Source organism: Passer domesticus, chromosome 13 (assembly GCF_036417665.1).
Source record: "Passer domesticus isolate bPasDom1 chromosome 13, bPasDom1.hap1, whole genome shotgun sequence".
Lineage (NCBI taxonomy): Eukaryota > Metazoa > Chordata > Aves > Passeriformes > Passeridae > Passer > Passer domesticus.
The window spans coordinates 2,856,332-2,870,742 of record NC_087486.1 but is presented as its reverse complement, the minus strand read 5'-3'; the positions used below and the strand labels follow the sequence as shown (position 1 = coordinate 2,870,742).

Below are 14,411 nucleotides of genomic sequence, written 5' to 3'. Positions count from 1 at the left end.
TGAAGATTTTTACCTTCACTTCCCACAAAGATTGTCTTACAGAGCAGCCACCAGAGGTGGCTCTGGAGTGGCACCGTTGCTGCATTGGGGACAGGATGGATCCCAGTGGATCCCAGTGGATCCCAGTGGCACCCAGTGTCCTGCCAGCAGCCCCCAGTGCAGGGGATGAGCACTGCTGAGCCACCAGCAGGCAGGTTCAGCTGCAGCAAAGCTCAGAGCTGAGCTCCCAGTGCATGGGACGTGCAGGGGGACAGGAACTCCCCAGGTGGACAATTCCCCCTGAGCTGCTGGCCCAGCCCAGACCCTGCCAGAGCTGCTGTGCTGGGTGCTGCAGTGGTTCCAGCTCCACCTCTGGGCTCCTGGGACTGGGGGAATGAAACACCAACTTGCCCTGGTCCCTGCTGGGCTCCTGCAGGTTTGGGGTTGGTTCCACCCGGAGTGCAGAGAGCTCTGAGACACGAAGGGCCCCCAAAACCCAAAATGTTTGGCACATCCCCGCGTGCAGCAGGAGCTCAGAGCAAGGACACCGTGCCCAGATCCCTCCAGGCTGGCCAGCAGCTCCTTCTCCCTCCGTGCCCTTTTCCCTTGGTGTTTCCATGAGCACTGACAGCAGATCTGCTGCAGGGGCGACTCCACAAAACAATCCCAATCAAAGGCAGCAGCTGCTGGTGAGGAAATCATGGACAGGAGCGTTCCTGGATGATCTAAAGTAACGTATTTTGGTATTAATTGCGAACTGGTTTTTCATCTCCCACTTTCAGAGAAGTTCTTTAAAAAAAAAAAAAAACTTAAAAAAAAAGTTGTGAATATGCCAAAAACGATTATTTATGCTCGTTCAGCGTTATTTGATCTTGGCCAATTACTACCGTGTTCCGAACAAGAAGCTGCAAAAGGAAATCTTCTTCTCCCTCCCTTTTTTTTTTTTTTTTTTTTTTTTTTTTAAGGAAATCGGGACTAACATTTCCCCGTTCAGAAACGATGACGCCTCACTCCTTTAGCCTGGGGATTTAAACAGCAAACACGGATTTGAGAGGAAAGCCGAGGGAAAGGAAGGGAAAAGAGGGGACCCGTCCGGGAGGGAGGGGACGCAGGGAAGGCACTGCAGATCCCGGATTTTCCTGGGCCAAAAATAAGAAAATAAGTGATCGGAATAGCCTCGAGAAAGGCAGAGCCCGCATCACTCCTTTGCAAAGGGAACAAGATCTCTTTTTTATCTTTTCTTCCTTTCTTCTTCTTTTCTTCTGCTTCCTTAAATTTTTCCCTCCGTGAGAGGTGTACGTTTAATTATAAAAGGGCCTTTTTCTGTTGTAATCTCTTTCCAGCTCAATTCCTTTGCTGGATAAATCCCTTAAACGTGTTGTCATTCCTTATTTATTGATTGCAGGTATTTGGGGTTTAATTGAGCAAGTCGGTCGTGGCCCAGGGCAGGAGTGGCGCTACATGAGCAATTAAATCTGATTAGCCCGAGCCCTTTAAGCCCCAGCTGGGTGATTGATAACCGAGACCAACATTCTTCAATTGACTCGCTACATCAAAAAGGAGAAAGGCTTAGAGGAGAAACGCATGGGTCCAACATGAAAAATAGCAAAGGAGCCGAGCAGATTAGATTTGCAAAGGAGCTGAGCTAACGGCGAAGGGAGCGGGGAGAACAGCCCTGCTCAGCCCATAAAATAAATCCCCAAGTGTCTCCTCCTCTAAACTCAGCCGAGCCTGGATTTTTTAAAATTTTGTTTTCGTTTTTGTTTTTGTGTTTTAAGAGGCTGAAGTGACCCGAGCTGGAGCGAGAAGGGCTGAAGGCGGCGGAGCTCGGATTTTAGCACCGCTCAGCGCTCGGAGCGCGGCTCCATCCATAAAGCTGTCGTCTGTTTGTTAGGGTGTTTGTCCGCTCCGTCATTACGCTTTTTGCCCGGTAGTTTAAGAAAATAAACTGGCGGGGAGAACAGGAGCGCGTCACCCCCATCGATCAAGCTGATGGATGTCCGCGGCTCCCCGGGGAAGGGGACGGGACCAGCGCGGGGACAGCCCCGGCAGCGTCCTCGGGCACCGGGGGCAGCCCGGTGAGATTTGGGGGCCAGGGGTGCCCCGAGCTCCCGGACAGCGCTGGTGCTCCGGGAAGAGCTCACGGATCAGCCGTGCGGAGTTTTCGGGGCTGGCACGGCCGGGTCACACATCCCCTGTCACACATCCCCTGTCACACATGCCCTGTCACAAATCCCCCTGGCACACATCCCCTGTCACACATGCCATGTCACAAATCCCCCTGGCACACATCCCCCTGTCACACATGCCCTGTCACAAATCCCCCTGGCACTCATCCCCCTGTCCTCGGGGCATTTTCCTGCCCGAGCACGGAGCAGGCGAGGGGGTGCGGGGTCGTTCCAGCCTCGCCGTGCCTGTCCCAGGGGTCCCGGCCGTGCCAGTCCCGGCCGTGCCAATCCCGGGGATCTCGGCTGTGCCAGTCCCGGGGGTCCCTGCCGTGCCAGTCCCGAGGTCTCGGCCATGCCAGCCTCGAGAATCCGGCCGTGCCAGCCCCGAGGGTCCCGCTGTGCCAGCCCCCGAGGTCCCACCGTGCCGGCCCCGACCGTGCCAGTCCCGGGGGTCCCGGCCGTGCCGGTCCCAGCCATGCCAGCCCCGGGGGTCCCACCGTGCCAGCCCCGGGGGTCCCACCGTGCCAGCCCCGGGGGTCCCGCGGTTCTCCCGGAGCCACAGCTCCGGTAGCGCCCGCCTCAGCCTGGATGGCAGCGAAAGGGGAAAGAAATCAAAGCCAGGGCAGGGGGAGGCCCGGGGGAGGCCCGGGGGAGGCGGCCCGGGCCAGGCTCGGGGCAGGGGGTGCCACCCCCGCCGGGCACCGCGGGGCCGGGGCGGCTCCCAGGGCGCTCCCCTCCCGCTGCCGACTTTTGCCTCGGATCAAAACAGCCTTGAAAGCCCCAGAAATCACCGGGGAGGGGAGGAGGAACGTCAGCAGGAGCTGGACTTCTAAAAACCGTTCCGCCCCATAGGCTTTAATATTAAAAACCCCCTAGGAGCCTCAGACACTGTATTAATTAGTGCAACCACCCATGAAAAGTTGGGTTTGGAACAGCATTCTTTGCCCTGTGTGAAACAGCAACCCTAATAAACAATTGTTAACTTGGCCTATTGCCTCTGGTAAATTACACAGCATTAAAAAATAATGCTTTTCATATTAGGCAGTAATTAAAGGTTGGGACAGCTTTAAAACAAGAGGGGGAGGGGGGGAATCAAAGAAAATATAAAAATGTTCTTTCAAGAGTTATGGGAGGCTAATAAAGTATGTCTGTTATAGTGCACCACTTTGCCCCCAGCTACAGCCAAACTGGAGCCACTGCAATTGCCTCTCAATAAGATAATGATATTCCTTTCTCTGCTATTAAAAGGCTCCCAGTGCAAACTTAAAATGATTTATTTAATTTAAGAAATTATGAGGTGTAACTTCAAAGCGTAAGCCGTTAGTAATGGAAAACACCAGGTTGTTTAAAATTATAATAATAATTGTTTGGAATACAGTGACATCAAAGTGCTTTCATCACCAAATAAAATATAGCACAGACCCCCAAATCCAGTGGAGTTTATTGAGTAGACATTTTTTGGTGTGTTTTTATTATTTCCTTATCAAGAGACATTATTTTAGCAGCTCCTTTTCTCAGCTTTGATGTTTTGACAGTCTTAAATTAATTTTATTGCATTTTTTTGGCTCGGAGATGGGAGATTATTCTGACTGCTTATTTTTCATTATGACTTTTTTGTTTTCAAGAACCGGTTTGTTATTTAACACAGCACCTTGATAAGCGCAGTCGAAATGAATTGGCCATTACAGGTCATTAAAAAGCAAAGAATTCTGTTTTCAAGCAATCCATTACACGTCTGGGAAAATATTCCTACTTAAAACAAACTTTTGAGTTGAACGCTGGCATAATCAGTTTAATAAAACGGGTAGCGCATACTTTTAAGGAACGTGGGGTTTTTTCTCTTTACGAGATTCTTGCTTATTCAAAACACAGCAATCTAAGAAATACATATACAAAACATTTTGCCAAAAAAAGAGAGACCTGCCTTTGCAGCAAGAACATCACAGAATGTTTTTAATTTCCTTGAACAGTGTTATAAAACCTTAATCGCGCATACATTGCTCGAGACTTTTTCTTCCCAAGCAAAGCAGAATTATTCCAACCCCCTTTAAAAATGGTAGCATTTTAAAATATACTGCAGTTGCAGCTTTATAGACCGGTCTTTCCACTAAAACAGCAGGGACAGAATTGCTCGGGTGTTAAAAGACTGAAATATAATGGATGGAAAGATTTTTATTCCTTGCGTGCAACCAGTTGGGAGCTGCGGGTAGCACCCGCCAAAAGCCTCGTGGATTACGGTGGGAAACGCACAGCGAGGGGAGAGGGGAGCCAAACACGAAACAAAATAAAAAAGCTCAACAACAACAACAACAAAAGACCCCAAATTTCCCCTGTTCCTTCCCCCGCGGCAGCGAAAAGGAGCGTGAAGCGTGGAGCGGCTCCTCCTGGGGCTCGCAGCGCTGGGATGAGCCGGGCAGTTTCCCTGAGATCCCTCATGCTTTTCGCTGGAAAAATATGCCCCCTCTGCTCTGGAATGGAGAAAGGGAAAAGAAAAAAAATATATTGGAATAACCTCTTTGTTTTTATTTTGTTAGACAGGCTTCCTACGCCAAGAATGTGGGCGCTGCCGAAAGTAGGTTAACTTCCAAAAGTGACCCCCGGAAAAGGCATTTTGGAGTCTCCGTGGCTGGCAGCGAGCGTAGGAACGAGAGGAACAGTCACACTGCCGGAATGCTGGGCGTTATTTGTTAGGGAAGATTTTTTTGTTGTTTTTTAATGATTTTATTTTTTTTTAAGCCATCTACATTAGTCTTTGAGGATACTAAAGTAAAATAGAGAGGGTGAAATATACTTTAGAGAAAGCAAAATGCTCACTTGTCTCCGAGAGCGGCCCCGGAGGGGTGGCAGTGGCTCCCCCGCGGACCCTCTGGCTCCTTGCGCGCAGCCAGGGCACAGTGCGTGCCTTGCAGCCCCTCCGAAGCCGCAGGGCCCCGGAGTTTGGCGCTTTCTGGTCCTTCTTCCTCATCCCTCCCCTCCGTGGGCTCTCCTCCTCCCGCACTGCCTGTCCAGCACTCCCCCCAAAATCCTGCGGAGCCCCCGGTGCGCGAGGGGAGAGGCACGGACAGCGCGGGGGTGTGCGGTGTCCAGCCCAGGCTGGATTTGGGGGTGCGGGGGGACCCCGGGAGCATGGAAGGAAGGGCTCGAGACAGGGCTGGGAGCCGGGATGGGAACCGGGATGGGAGCTGGGATGGGAGCCGGGATGGGAGCTGGGATGGAGCCGGGATGGGAACAGGGATGGGAGCAGGGATGTGAGCTGGGATGGGAGCCGGGATGGGAACAGGGATGGGAGCTGGGATGGAGCCGGGATGGGAGCCGGGATGCTGCTGCTGCGTCTACGGGGGACTCTGCCCGGCCTGGAGGGAACCTGAGTCACCCGGGTGGGCTCCACGGGGCAGGTGCGGGGAGCATCCCCTGCCCCGTCCTCATCCTCACCCCCATCTTCATCCTCATCCCCATTCCCATCCTCACCCCCATTCCCATTCCCAACCCCATCCCCGTGGCTCGGGGGTCTCTGGGTGCCCGCAGCCCCCGGCCCGCAGCGGAGAGAATTCCCCGCTGTCCCGGGCAAGCCAGCCGAGTTTTCCTCTTTCGCCATAAAACGCAGGAATTCCGGGCTGTGACAAGGCAACGTGACAACATGAAATGCAGGCTCGGAGCGCCCGTGGCTTTGGGTAATGAACGGCTGGCCGGAGCGAGGCAGAAAAGCCCAATCCCAAATGTTTATGTCAACAAATCCACCGCCGGTGACTGAAGGAGTGCCCGGCTGGCCTGAGCCGCCGCTCAGCAAGTCCGGATTTTAAGGATCGGGATAATTTATCGCGTTGTTTTTAATGTTTATTATTTATTGCTCTAATTATTTTTCACTTTCTATTGGGAATTTAAAATATATAGATGTACCTGGAACATGTGCCAACTCCTTTCAGTCTCACTCAACTTCTAATCATCGCATCTGCTTTGTGTCAGAAAATACTTTGGGAACAATTTAACTTTGCATTAAAATAACTAATTAAAGCCACACCTCCCCAGCCTCTTGCGAAAGTGGGGGAGGAATTTCAGTAAGTGCATCGCTTTTAATGATAGCATTCTGATTTCCCTGCCTCGCTGTAATTTATTCAGTTACAGATCTGCCTGCGGGGCAGCTCCCATTAGGACGATGATGAAGTCTCATGAGTAAAGCTTGACACCTCCCTCCTAATAAAATATAATACTCAATTAACTCGGCCTTTCTGAAGGCTTTAATTGGAACAAGTTAATAATGGGCGCAGGGTGAATTGTCATGCCATCCGCAGGCTCCGAGGAGGTGTCACGGATCCCTCCTGCCTTTCCCATAGCCGAGGTTGTAACCGAGATTTGGAAGCTTTTCCTTCAACACTCTTGTGTGCCGCAATAAATCTGTATCCATTTAGGGATCTATCATAACACACGCAAAGCTCCCGCGTTCAAAGAATTTCCAGCAAAAAGATTTAGCTGTAATCCCTGACACAGCTGATTTATACCGAAGGTTCAAAAACGCCGCTGGTTTATTTATAGCCCGGCCCGGCTACGGGAGCACTCGGGACAAGCGGCCGGGCAAGGGCAGGGCCGGGGGGATTCGCCTTGCCCTGGATTTCGGGGGGTGATGCTTCGGGAAAAGGCAATCGCGGAAAGAAAGGGGTTTTTCTCGTTTTTACACCGCGGTAAAATCTAATTTCAAGAGCCTGCGTGGAGCCTGGGCTCTGCCCCGGCTTCTCTCCCTGCATTTCCGAAGGGAGGGGGTTCCCAGGGGTTTTTCTGGGAGTCGGGAAAGGGGTGCACCCCCTCCCCGCAGCCCGCCTGGCCCAACGCAGCATTCCCCGAGCCTTCCACCCGATCCGGAGGGATGCTGAGGCAGCCGGGATGCGGACGGGACAATTCCCGGTGTTCCAGCGGCGCTGCCGGGAGCCGCACGCCCCGGGGAGCCGGGAGAGAGCAGCCGGGGGAAGCCCCAGAGGGGCAAACACAGCCGGGCAGGGGGCAAAGACATCTGGGCAGGGGGAAAAGGCACCTGGGAAGAGGGCAAAGATACCTGGTTAGGGGGCAAAAACACCTGGTTAGGAGCAAAAGGCATCTGGTTAGGGGGTAAAGACATCTGGGCAGGGGGAAAAAAACATCTGGTTTGTCCCCGGGCCCCGTTCTAACCATAATCGTCCTCCTGCGACATTTCCATGCGGTGACACTGAGGTGTTCCAAGGTCCCCTCGGCTCCCCTGCTCCCAGCCCCTGTTCCAGCAGTTCCAGCACCTGCTCTCCCAGCCTGGCCCCAAAGCTGTGGCACAGCACAGCACCCTGGTGCCCTGAAATGCAGCTGGAGCACTGCAGGGCCCCGCCAGGTTTTGTCTGTTCCAAATTCCCCCCAAATCCTTCGGGAGTGGAGACCCGTCTCCCCCTAAAGCACAGAGCTGAGGGGAGAGCCCCCAAGGAAAGGGAAAGGCACACGAGCTGAAAGGGATGGAAACATCAGCGGAGCACGGCGTTGTAAAGAACAGAGGCGCCTAAAAGAGGTTGTTAAAAACAAGGAAACCTCATAAAAGCCTTGGCTTTTGACTCCGAAATGTTGACTTGCAATTCACCTTCATGCGCTGCAAATTTGGCTTTAAATCAGATTGAGAAAGGGGAAATAATCATAAAGGCAACCCAAACATTCCTTTGAACTTGACCCAGCGGTGCAAAACACACACGGAGAGAAGGCACCTTTCAAAGGACTCCAAACACTAACAGACCCACACGCGATTAAACATGTTTTTTCTTTTTTAATTTAATTCGAAATAAGAGATAAGAAATAATAAATCTTCAATAAAATATATAAAATTGTACAAGGCATCCCTTTCAAAGGGATTCTCCTATAATGGGAGATCGGGGGTGAGGGGAAGGGAGAGAGGAAGTTCATCTATAGTGGGTCCCAGGCAGCATCAATGCCTGGATCAAAACAAACCAAAACCAGCAAAACCTCGTGGCTTTTTTTTTTCTTTTTCTTTCCATTTTTTTTTTCTGATTTTTTTTTTGTTTCATTTCTTTCCTCCACAACAGCATGCTAAGAAAATAAATCCAGGAGAAGCTCTGACTTCAGTGCTCCACAGCCTTGGGAGTAACTTCCTCATAAAGTTTAGCAAGAGTAATACAAATAATACAAGAGTTACAAGGAGAAGCCTGGGGAAGCTGCTGCCAGAGCTCCCACGGGGACAGGCAGGTCACACAGTCTCTATCACCTCACTGTCCTGCTCGTGGGGCTGATTGTGACACCCGGATCTCTCTTCAGAAGGGCTTAAAGCACGAGTCACTTCTATTGGCATCCTCAGAATGGAGGAAAACTCAGGGGGTTCTTCTCTTTAACACAGGCTGTGGCAAATACAAATAATAAAAACCCCACAACATCCCCCAGAAGGGAACAATCCTTTATGGGAACAACCCACGTCTTTCTCCCCTCTCTCCTGCTTTTCCAAGAGCACTGCAGAGCCAAGATCACCTGGCTGCAGCCAAAAACTTCTAAGCATGCCAATAGGAAGAGATAAAAACCAGCCTGCTAAGAACCCTCCCTTGCTCTTCACCTCCCCTGCCAGTGCTTTACAAAGGCTGAAGCTATTTATACACAGAAAGGCATTACAGGAGCCACGCTGGGGAAAGCTGGGCTCTGCATTTAGGGGCCCTGCTGCTCATCTCGCCGAGGTTCGGGATGCAAAACTTTGCCCTCCCCCGAGAAATACAGGAATTTGCTGGCTCTGAACTTCACTGAGACTCTACCGGCTCTAGTTTCTATTTACACGTCTCTAGCTACGGGCTCTGCTGTCTTCAAAAAAAACAACCAAACAACAAAACTTCCATTAGACCTTTTTATTTCCCTCCCCGCTGCCCCCAGGTGAAGTGATGGTAACTTAGAGCGTGGCTCCAGGGCACTCACCCCTCTCATTCTAAACCCGTGTTGGGCCCCGCCAGGAAGGTGTCAGGGAATTTCTGCCTCCGTATGATAAATTTACTTTTTCACCCACTCTTTTTTAAACCTAGTTTTACTTGCACTGGATAAAACCCCTACGTTTACTCACAAATAATTTTTTTGTTGGTTTTTATGCCTTTTTTTTTTTTTTTTTGCTTAGAGGAGCAGACTCTGAGTGCTCAGAGCACCCTCAGGAGACGCCCAACCCGTAGCAAACTCCCAGCCAACTCAGGATGCCAGATAGAAGCGTGCAGAAAGAATGGCCAGCACTGGTTGGGGGTTCTGCCTTCTCAGGGCTGGACAGGATCCACCAGGAAGTCTGTCTGTCTGTCTGTCTGTCGGATCTTAGGATAAGTGGTACATGCTGTATCCAACGGGAGTGGCGTAGAGTCCGACGGGCGGGATGGGGAGCACAGGTCTGTGAAAAGGGTAGGATGTGCCGTACAGGGAGGCAGCCTGGATGGGGGAGTTGATGGGGAAGGGGAGGCTGAACCCCGACGGCAACATGGGCTTGGCTGCCATTTTGAGCTTCTCCAGCTCGGCCTCCTGCAGTCTCTTGGCCTTGGCCCTCCGATTCTGGAACCAGATTTTGACCTGGGTCTCTGTGAGGTTGAGGGAGCTGGAGAACTCGGCCCTCTCGGCGATGGACAGGTACTGCTTCTGGCGGAACTTGCGCTCCAGAGCCAGCAGCTGCGAGGTGGTGAACGGCGTCCGGGGCTTCCTGTTCGTCTTGTGCTTCCTCAGGGTGCAGGCAGTGGGGCTCAGGTGTCCTGCAAGGAAGGGAGAGGGGTTAGCACAGCAGCAGGGACACCCCGGAGCTCTGCTGGGTGTCCCAAGGGTCCCCGTCCAAACGCGGCATCCTTTGCCAAGGGGCTCTGGAAATCTTTTCCTGCCCAAACTTAAATTCGCAGCACTTCAGCGGATGGAAGGGAAATTATGCAGTTTCAAAGGGGACAGAGAATTCACAGGTTGCTTTGGGAGTCACTTCACAGGGGTCTAGAGCACACAAACCTGCCTGGGCTGCTGCACAGCGCCAGGAAAGCACAAAAACAGGAGATTCCCAAAATGACAGGGGCAAGAGGAGAGGCCAGCCCTGCTCCAGGATTCCCCCACTAAGCACAACAAGTGACAGCTGAAGAAGGTCTGACAGTTTTTGTGGTTTCACTCACTGGACATTTTTTCATGCTATTTTTTTCTTCCAAATCAAGTTTTTCCTCTGATTATTAATTTTAATTTTCAGTGGGTGTTTTCTGATTATGAACCAGTATAAAAACCCAACAAGCTCAAAAAAGAAAGCAGCACCCTTTTAATTCAACATTCACCTTTATAACATTTGCCAATTAAAAAAATTAATCAAAACCCAGACAAACCTTCAGCATTTTGTAGCCAATAAAAGCCAGAAAATCCACCACCTTTTGTGCCTGCCTTAAACCCCAGCCAGGTTAGGTAATATTCCCGGGATGGCAGAGAGCTGACTTGCCTTTAGATGAATTTAGCACTTCACTAATAATTTTGCAATCTAAAGAATAACTAAAAAGCAGGCGGCCGGCTTCAAAAGCTCGGTAATTTGGCTGTGATTTGCTCACTCCGGGGCACAGGACAAGTCACCCTGGCTGGACACAGCCGTGTCACCCAGGCTGCAGAACTTGGTTCACATTGTGGTGGTGGTGTCTGCTTCAAGCTCTTGTCAGCATTTGCACTTTGGGTTTTCTGTACTCGTTTCACTTTTCTCTTTTATTTTTAAAAATAAGCCAGACTAAGAAGCTGTTTAAGCGTGTATCATGTAATTAAAAAAATTAAAGGGAATTTGTTCTAAAGTTCAGAAAGGGGAGGGAGAAAAAGCAGCAGAAAAAGTTAAACTTGTCTTATTGCTCTTCCTCTAGAATACAAAACACTGAAATACTGAAAAAAAAAAAAAAATAAAGCTCTTCTAGGAAACAACTTTTCCAGCACTGGCCTGTGACCCCACCAGGGCATTTTAATAATTCAGGTGCTCACCGTGACAGCTGATTCACCTCTCAAACTGCACTAAACTCAAACTACAGCAAACCGACCCTGACTCGGCTGCTCCCCGCGTTGTTCCACGCTGGTTTTAAACCCAGCTCCTTTCCCTTCCCACAGCGGAGCCCTCCCAGCACTGGGACAGGGTTTGGGGTGCCCGTGGCTCCCTGTCCCAGCGGCTCTGGGGTGAGCCCGGCTCCGGCCGCGCAGGAGCAGAAACAGAAACGCGCTTCTCCCGGGAAGTATTCCATGAATTCCCGGGAAATACTCCATGAATTCCCGGGAAATACTCCATGAAATCCCGGGAAATATTCCACGAATTCCCGGGAAATATTCCCTCCAGGAGACAGCCCGGCGTTCCCAGGCTGCTCCCCAGGGACTGCCAGGCTCCGGGGAACAGCAGGGACCCGGAATTGCGTTTATCCCGTGCCAGTCCCCAAACTGATTTGTTTCCCCTCACTGATTTGTTTAATTGTTGTTTTTTCTGTCTTTATCCTCCTTTTCCTGCCCAATATCGGACAAAAAACCCCCCATAATTTGGAGAGGGTTCCCTCTCCGTGTTCCTCAAAATTCGAACTTTTCCAGCTTTTCCCCCAGCTCATCCTACCCGTAATATTAATATTGATAATAATAAATCGAGGGGCTGTTTTTAATGTCAAAACTCTCCACGGACAGACGGTTTTCCTGTGGGAAAATCGCTCATTGCCTCCTGCCGAGGTGGGAAATGAGGAAAAGGGTCGAGGCCGAAGGACTTTCCCCTCCCTGATCCTCAGTTTTCTCCCCAAATCCCTCTGGAGCCACGGGAACTCCCAGCTACCGAAATCCTACACAAAACTCTTTTGCTGATCCCGAGAAGAAACAATTTTCAAAGAGAAAGAGGAGGAATTTCGAAGGGGAAAAAATATAGAGGGAGATAATTAGGCCGTGTCTAAGTCTGGGGTTTTGGGCAGATTTAGAGAAGGGGTCCAAGTAGGGGCACACACTTTTTTCCAAGTTTTTTCCAGCACATTTGAAGGCACATGAAAATTAAAAACTGTAGCTTCACAGAGACTGCCTTCCTCCTGCCCTCTCCCAGCACGATAGAAATCGAATTAATTCGGGGTTATCATAAAACAAAGGAAGTGGATGAAAGCCAAATCGAAATTATTGTTTTAAAAAAAAGAATAAGGAAAGCTGTAACAACACTAAACTTTCCTCTCGCAGTATTAGACTGAGGAGTAAATTCCGTGAGACAGTTCACGCCTGTTAAGTCTCTAACTTTAATAAAGCAGAGTATTTAATTTCCACCAGGGAAGTTTGGGATGCGCGGACAAACCCTGGCACAGGTGTGCGGCCACCGCGGGGCAGGGATGCTCCTTCCCCTTCTCTGAACGATCTTTGGGGGCTTTAAATCCCTAAAAAACAACTTTTTCCTCCGTTTATTTCACAAGAGATGGCCCCGAAAGCGAAAGGCGGCTCGGGCTGCCGGGGGGGTTTCAGAGGTGATCTGTCACCTCCGCACCGAGGGACAGCGGGGAGGGATCGGGGAGGGGACAAAGGGGTCAGGAGCAGCTCGGGGAACTCTGCCAGGCTCCGGAGCCGGGGATGGAGGGACAGACCCCGCGCCGGAGCCAGCTCAGGGTTAGACAGGAGAATTCCCGAGTGAAAGAGATTGCAGCGCACTGCGGACGGGAGAAAGGCACGGGGAGAAACTGCAGTTGTTGTCGCAAGGGGATAACATAAATGGACCAAGTGGCTGCCAGGGGGCCTCGAGTCGGGCAGGGAGCTGGTCCCTGGTGATTTCTGATCTTTCCAAGGCTTTGAAAGCGGTTTGTATTCATATACATGCGTGTAGTCATGTATAGGAACATTTAACTCTATACATACATAATATCAATATATTATAATAATTTTATAGCACATAGGTAACATATGGGAATATATCACACATATGAACGCCTATAAAAGCACAGCGGGATATTTTAGGTTGGAAAGGACCTCAAAATCATCTCCTTCCATCGGCAGCGACACCTTCCCCTAGACCAGCTCAGGGCCCATCCAACCGGGCCCTGGGACGGGCACACGGGCTATAAAACATAAGATGTACGTGCTCGTATCTCGGCGCTGAGCGCATCCCGCCCGCCCCCGGCGCACTCACTTGGCGGCGGGGAATATCTGCCGGCCTCCGCCGGGATCCAGGACGAGCCGTCCTCCGAGTTCTCCGACTTGACCGAGGCGGTGTCGAAGGTTTTTGTAAGCGGCCCGGGCGGGCTGTGCGCCTCGCGGGAGCCGTGGCCCGCCAGCAGCAGGTTCCTGGAGGTGCCCGCGGCCGCCCCGTCCGCGCTGCCGCCGGCCGCGGGCAGCGGCGGCTCCTTGGGGGGCGGCTTCTTGTCGGACATGAGCGCTTCCACGCTGAACGGCAGGCTGGACACCTTCACTTTGCGGTGCTCCTCGGGCGCCGCGCCCTCCTCGTCGGAGGAGAAGGCGTCCTTGGCCTTGTGAGGGGAAGCCATGGCGGTGCGGCGGAGCTGGCGCTGCCCGGCGAGTGCGGCGAGCGGGCCCGGCCGCCCCCCTTTTCCCCCTCTGCGCCTCGCCGCCGCTGTGCTCCCTGGCCGAGCGGGGGAGCCGCCCCGCCGCCCAATCAGCGCCCGCCGTGCCGCGTGACGTCGCCAGAGAACGCCTGCCATTGGCTGAGCGCGCGGGGAGGGGGCGGGCCCGGCCGGCGCCGCTCGCGGGGAGTTCCCCCGGCCGCCCCCCCCCCCCCGTCCCGGTGGCAATTAATGACACGGGGTTAATGACACGAGGAGCCGCGCAGGGCTGTAATCACAGCAAAAAATAAAAAACCCGCCGCGGTAATTAAGGCTGATGATGATGAGGCGAAGAGGGAGCTTCAGAGGAACGCGGCTCTGTCCCCCCCGCCCCTCCGGCTCCGCTCCTCCCGGGGCACCCCCGAGCTCATCCCGGCACCCCCGGGCTCATCCCGGCACCCCCGGGCTCATCCCGGCTCATCGCCGTCCCCCGACCCTCCCGGAGCGGGGTCTGTCCCCTTTTCCTTCCATCTCCCCAAAAACCGCGTCCCTTTCCCGAAGGAGCGGGGTCTGGGGATGCGGGATTCGGGATTCGGGATTCGGGATTCGGGATTCGGGATTCGGGATTCGGAATGTGGGATTCAGTATGTGGCATTCGGGATTCAGGATTCGCCATTCGGGATGAAGGAGACTGGGTGCAGACCCCCGGAGAAACGCGGCCGCTGTGGGTTTTTTTTATCAATTTTTTTTTTCTTGTTTGCGTTTCCACGGCAGCAGGACCCAAGTCGGGCAAAACCACTCTGCAGAGGTT

The 14,411-nt window shown here is 52.3% G+C and overlaps 1 protein-coding gene across 1 annotated transcript; it reads right to left on the bottom strand.

Moving 5' to 3' along the window:
* Positions 1-9,246: 9,246 nt before the first annotated feature.
* Positions 9,247-13,635, bottom strand: MSX2 (msh homeobox 2). Its single transcript, XM_064388014.1, has 2 exons — positions 13,231-13,635; positions 9,247-9,862 (listed from the first exon to the last, which is right to left on the bottom strand). The coding sequence occupies exons 1-2, from the start codon at positions 13,583-13,585 to the stop codon at positions 9,438-9,440; spliced, it is 780 nt and encodes a 259-aa protein (XP_064244084.1). The 5' UTR covers positions 13,586-13,635; the 3' UTR covers positions 9,247-9,437.
* Positions 13,636-14,411: the final 776 nt, after the last annotated feature.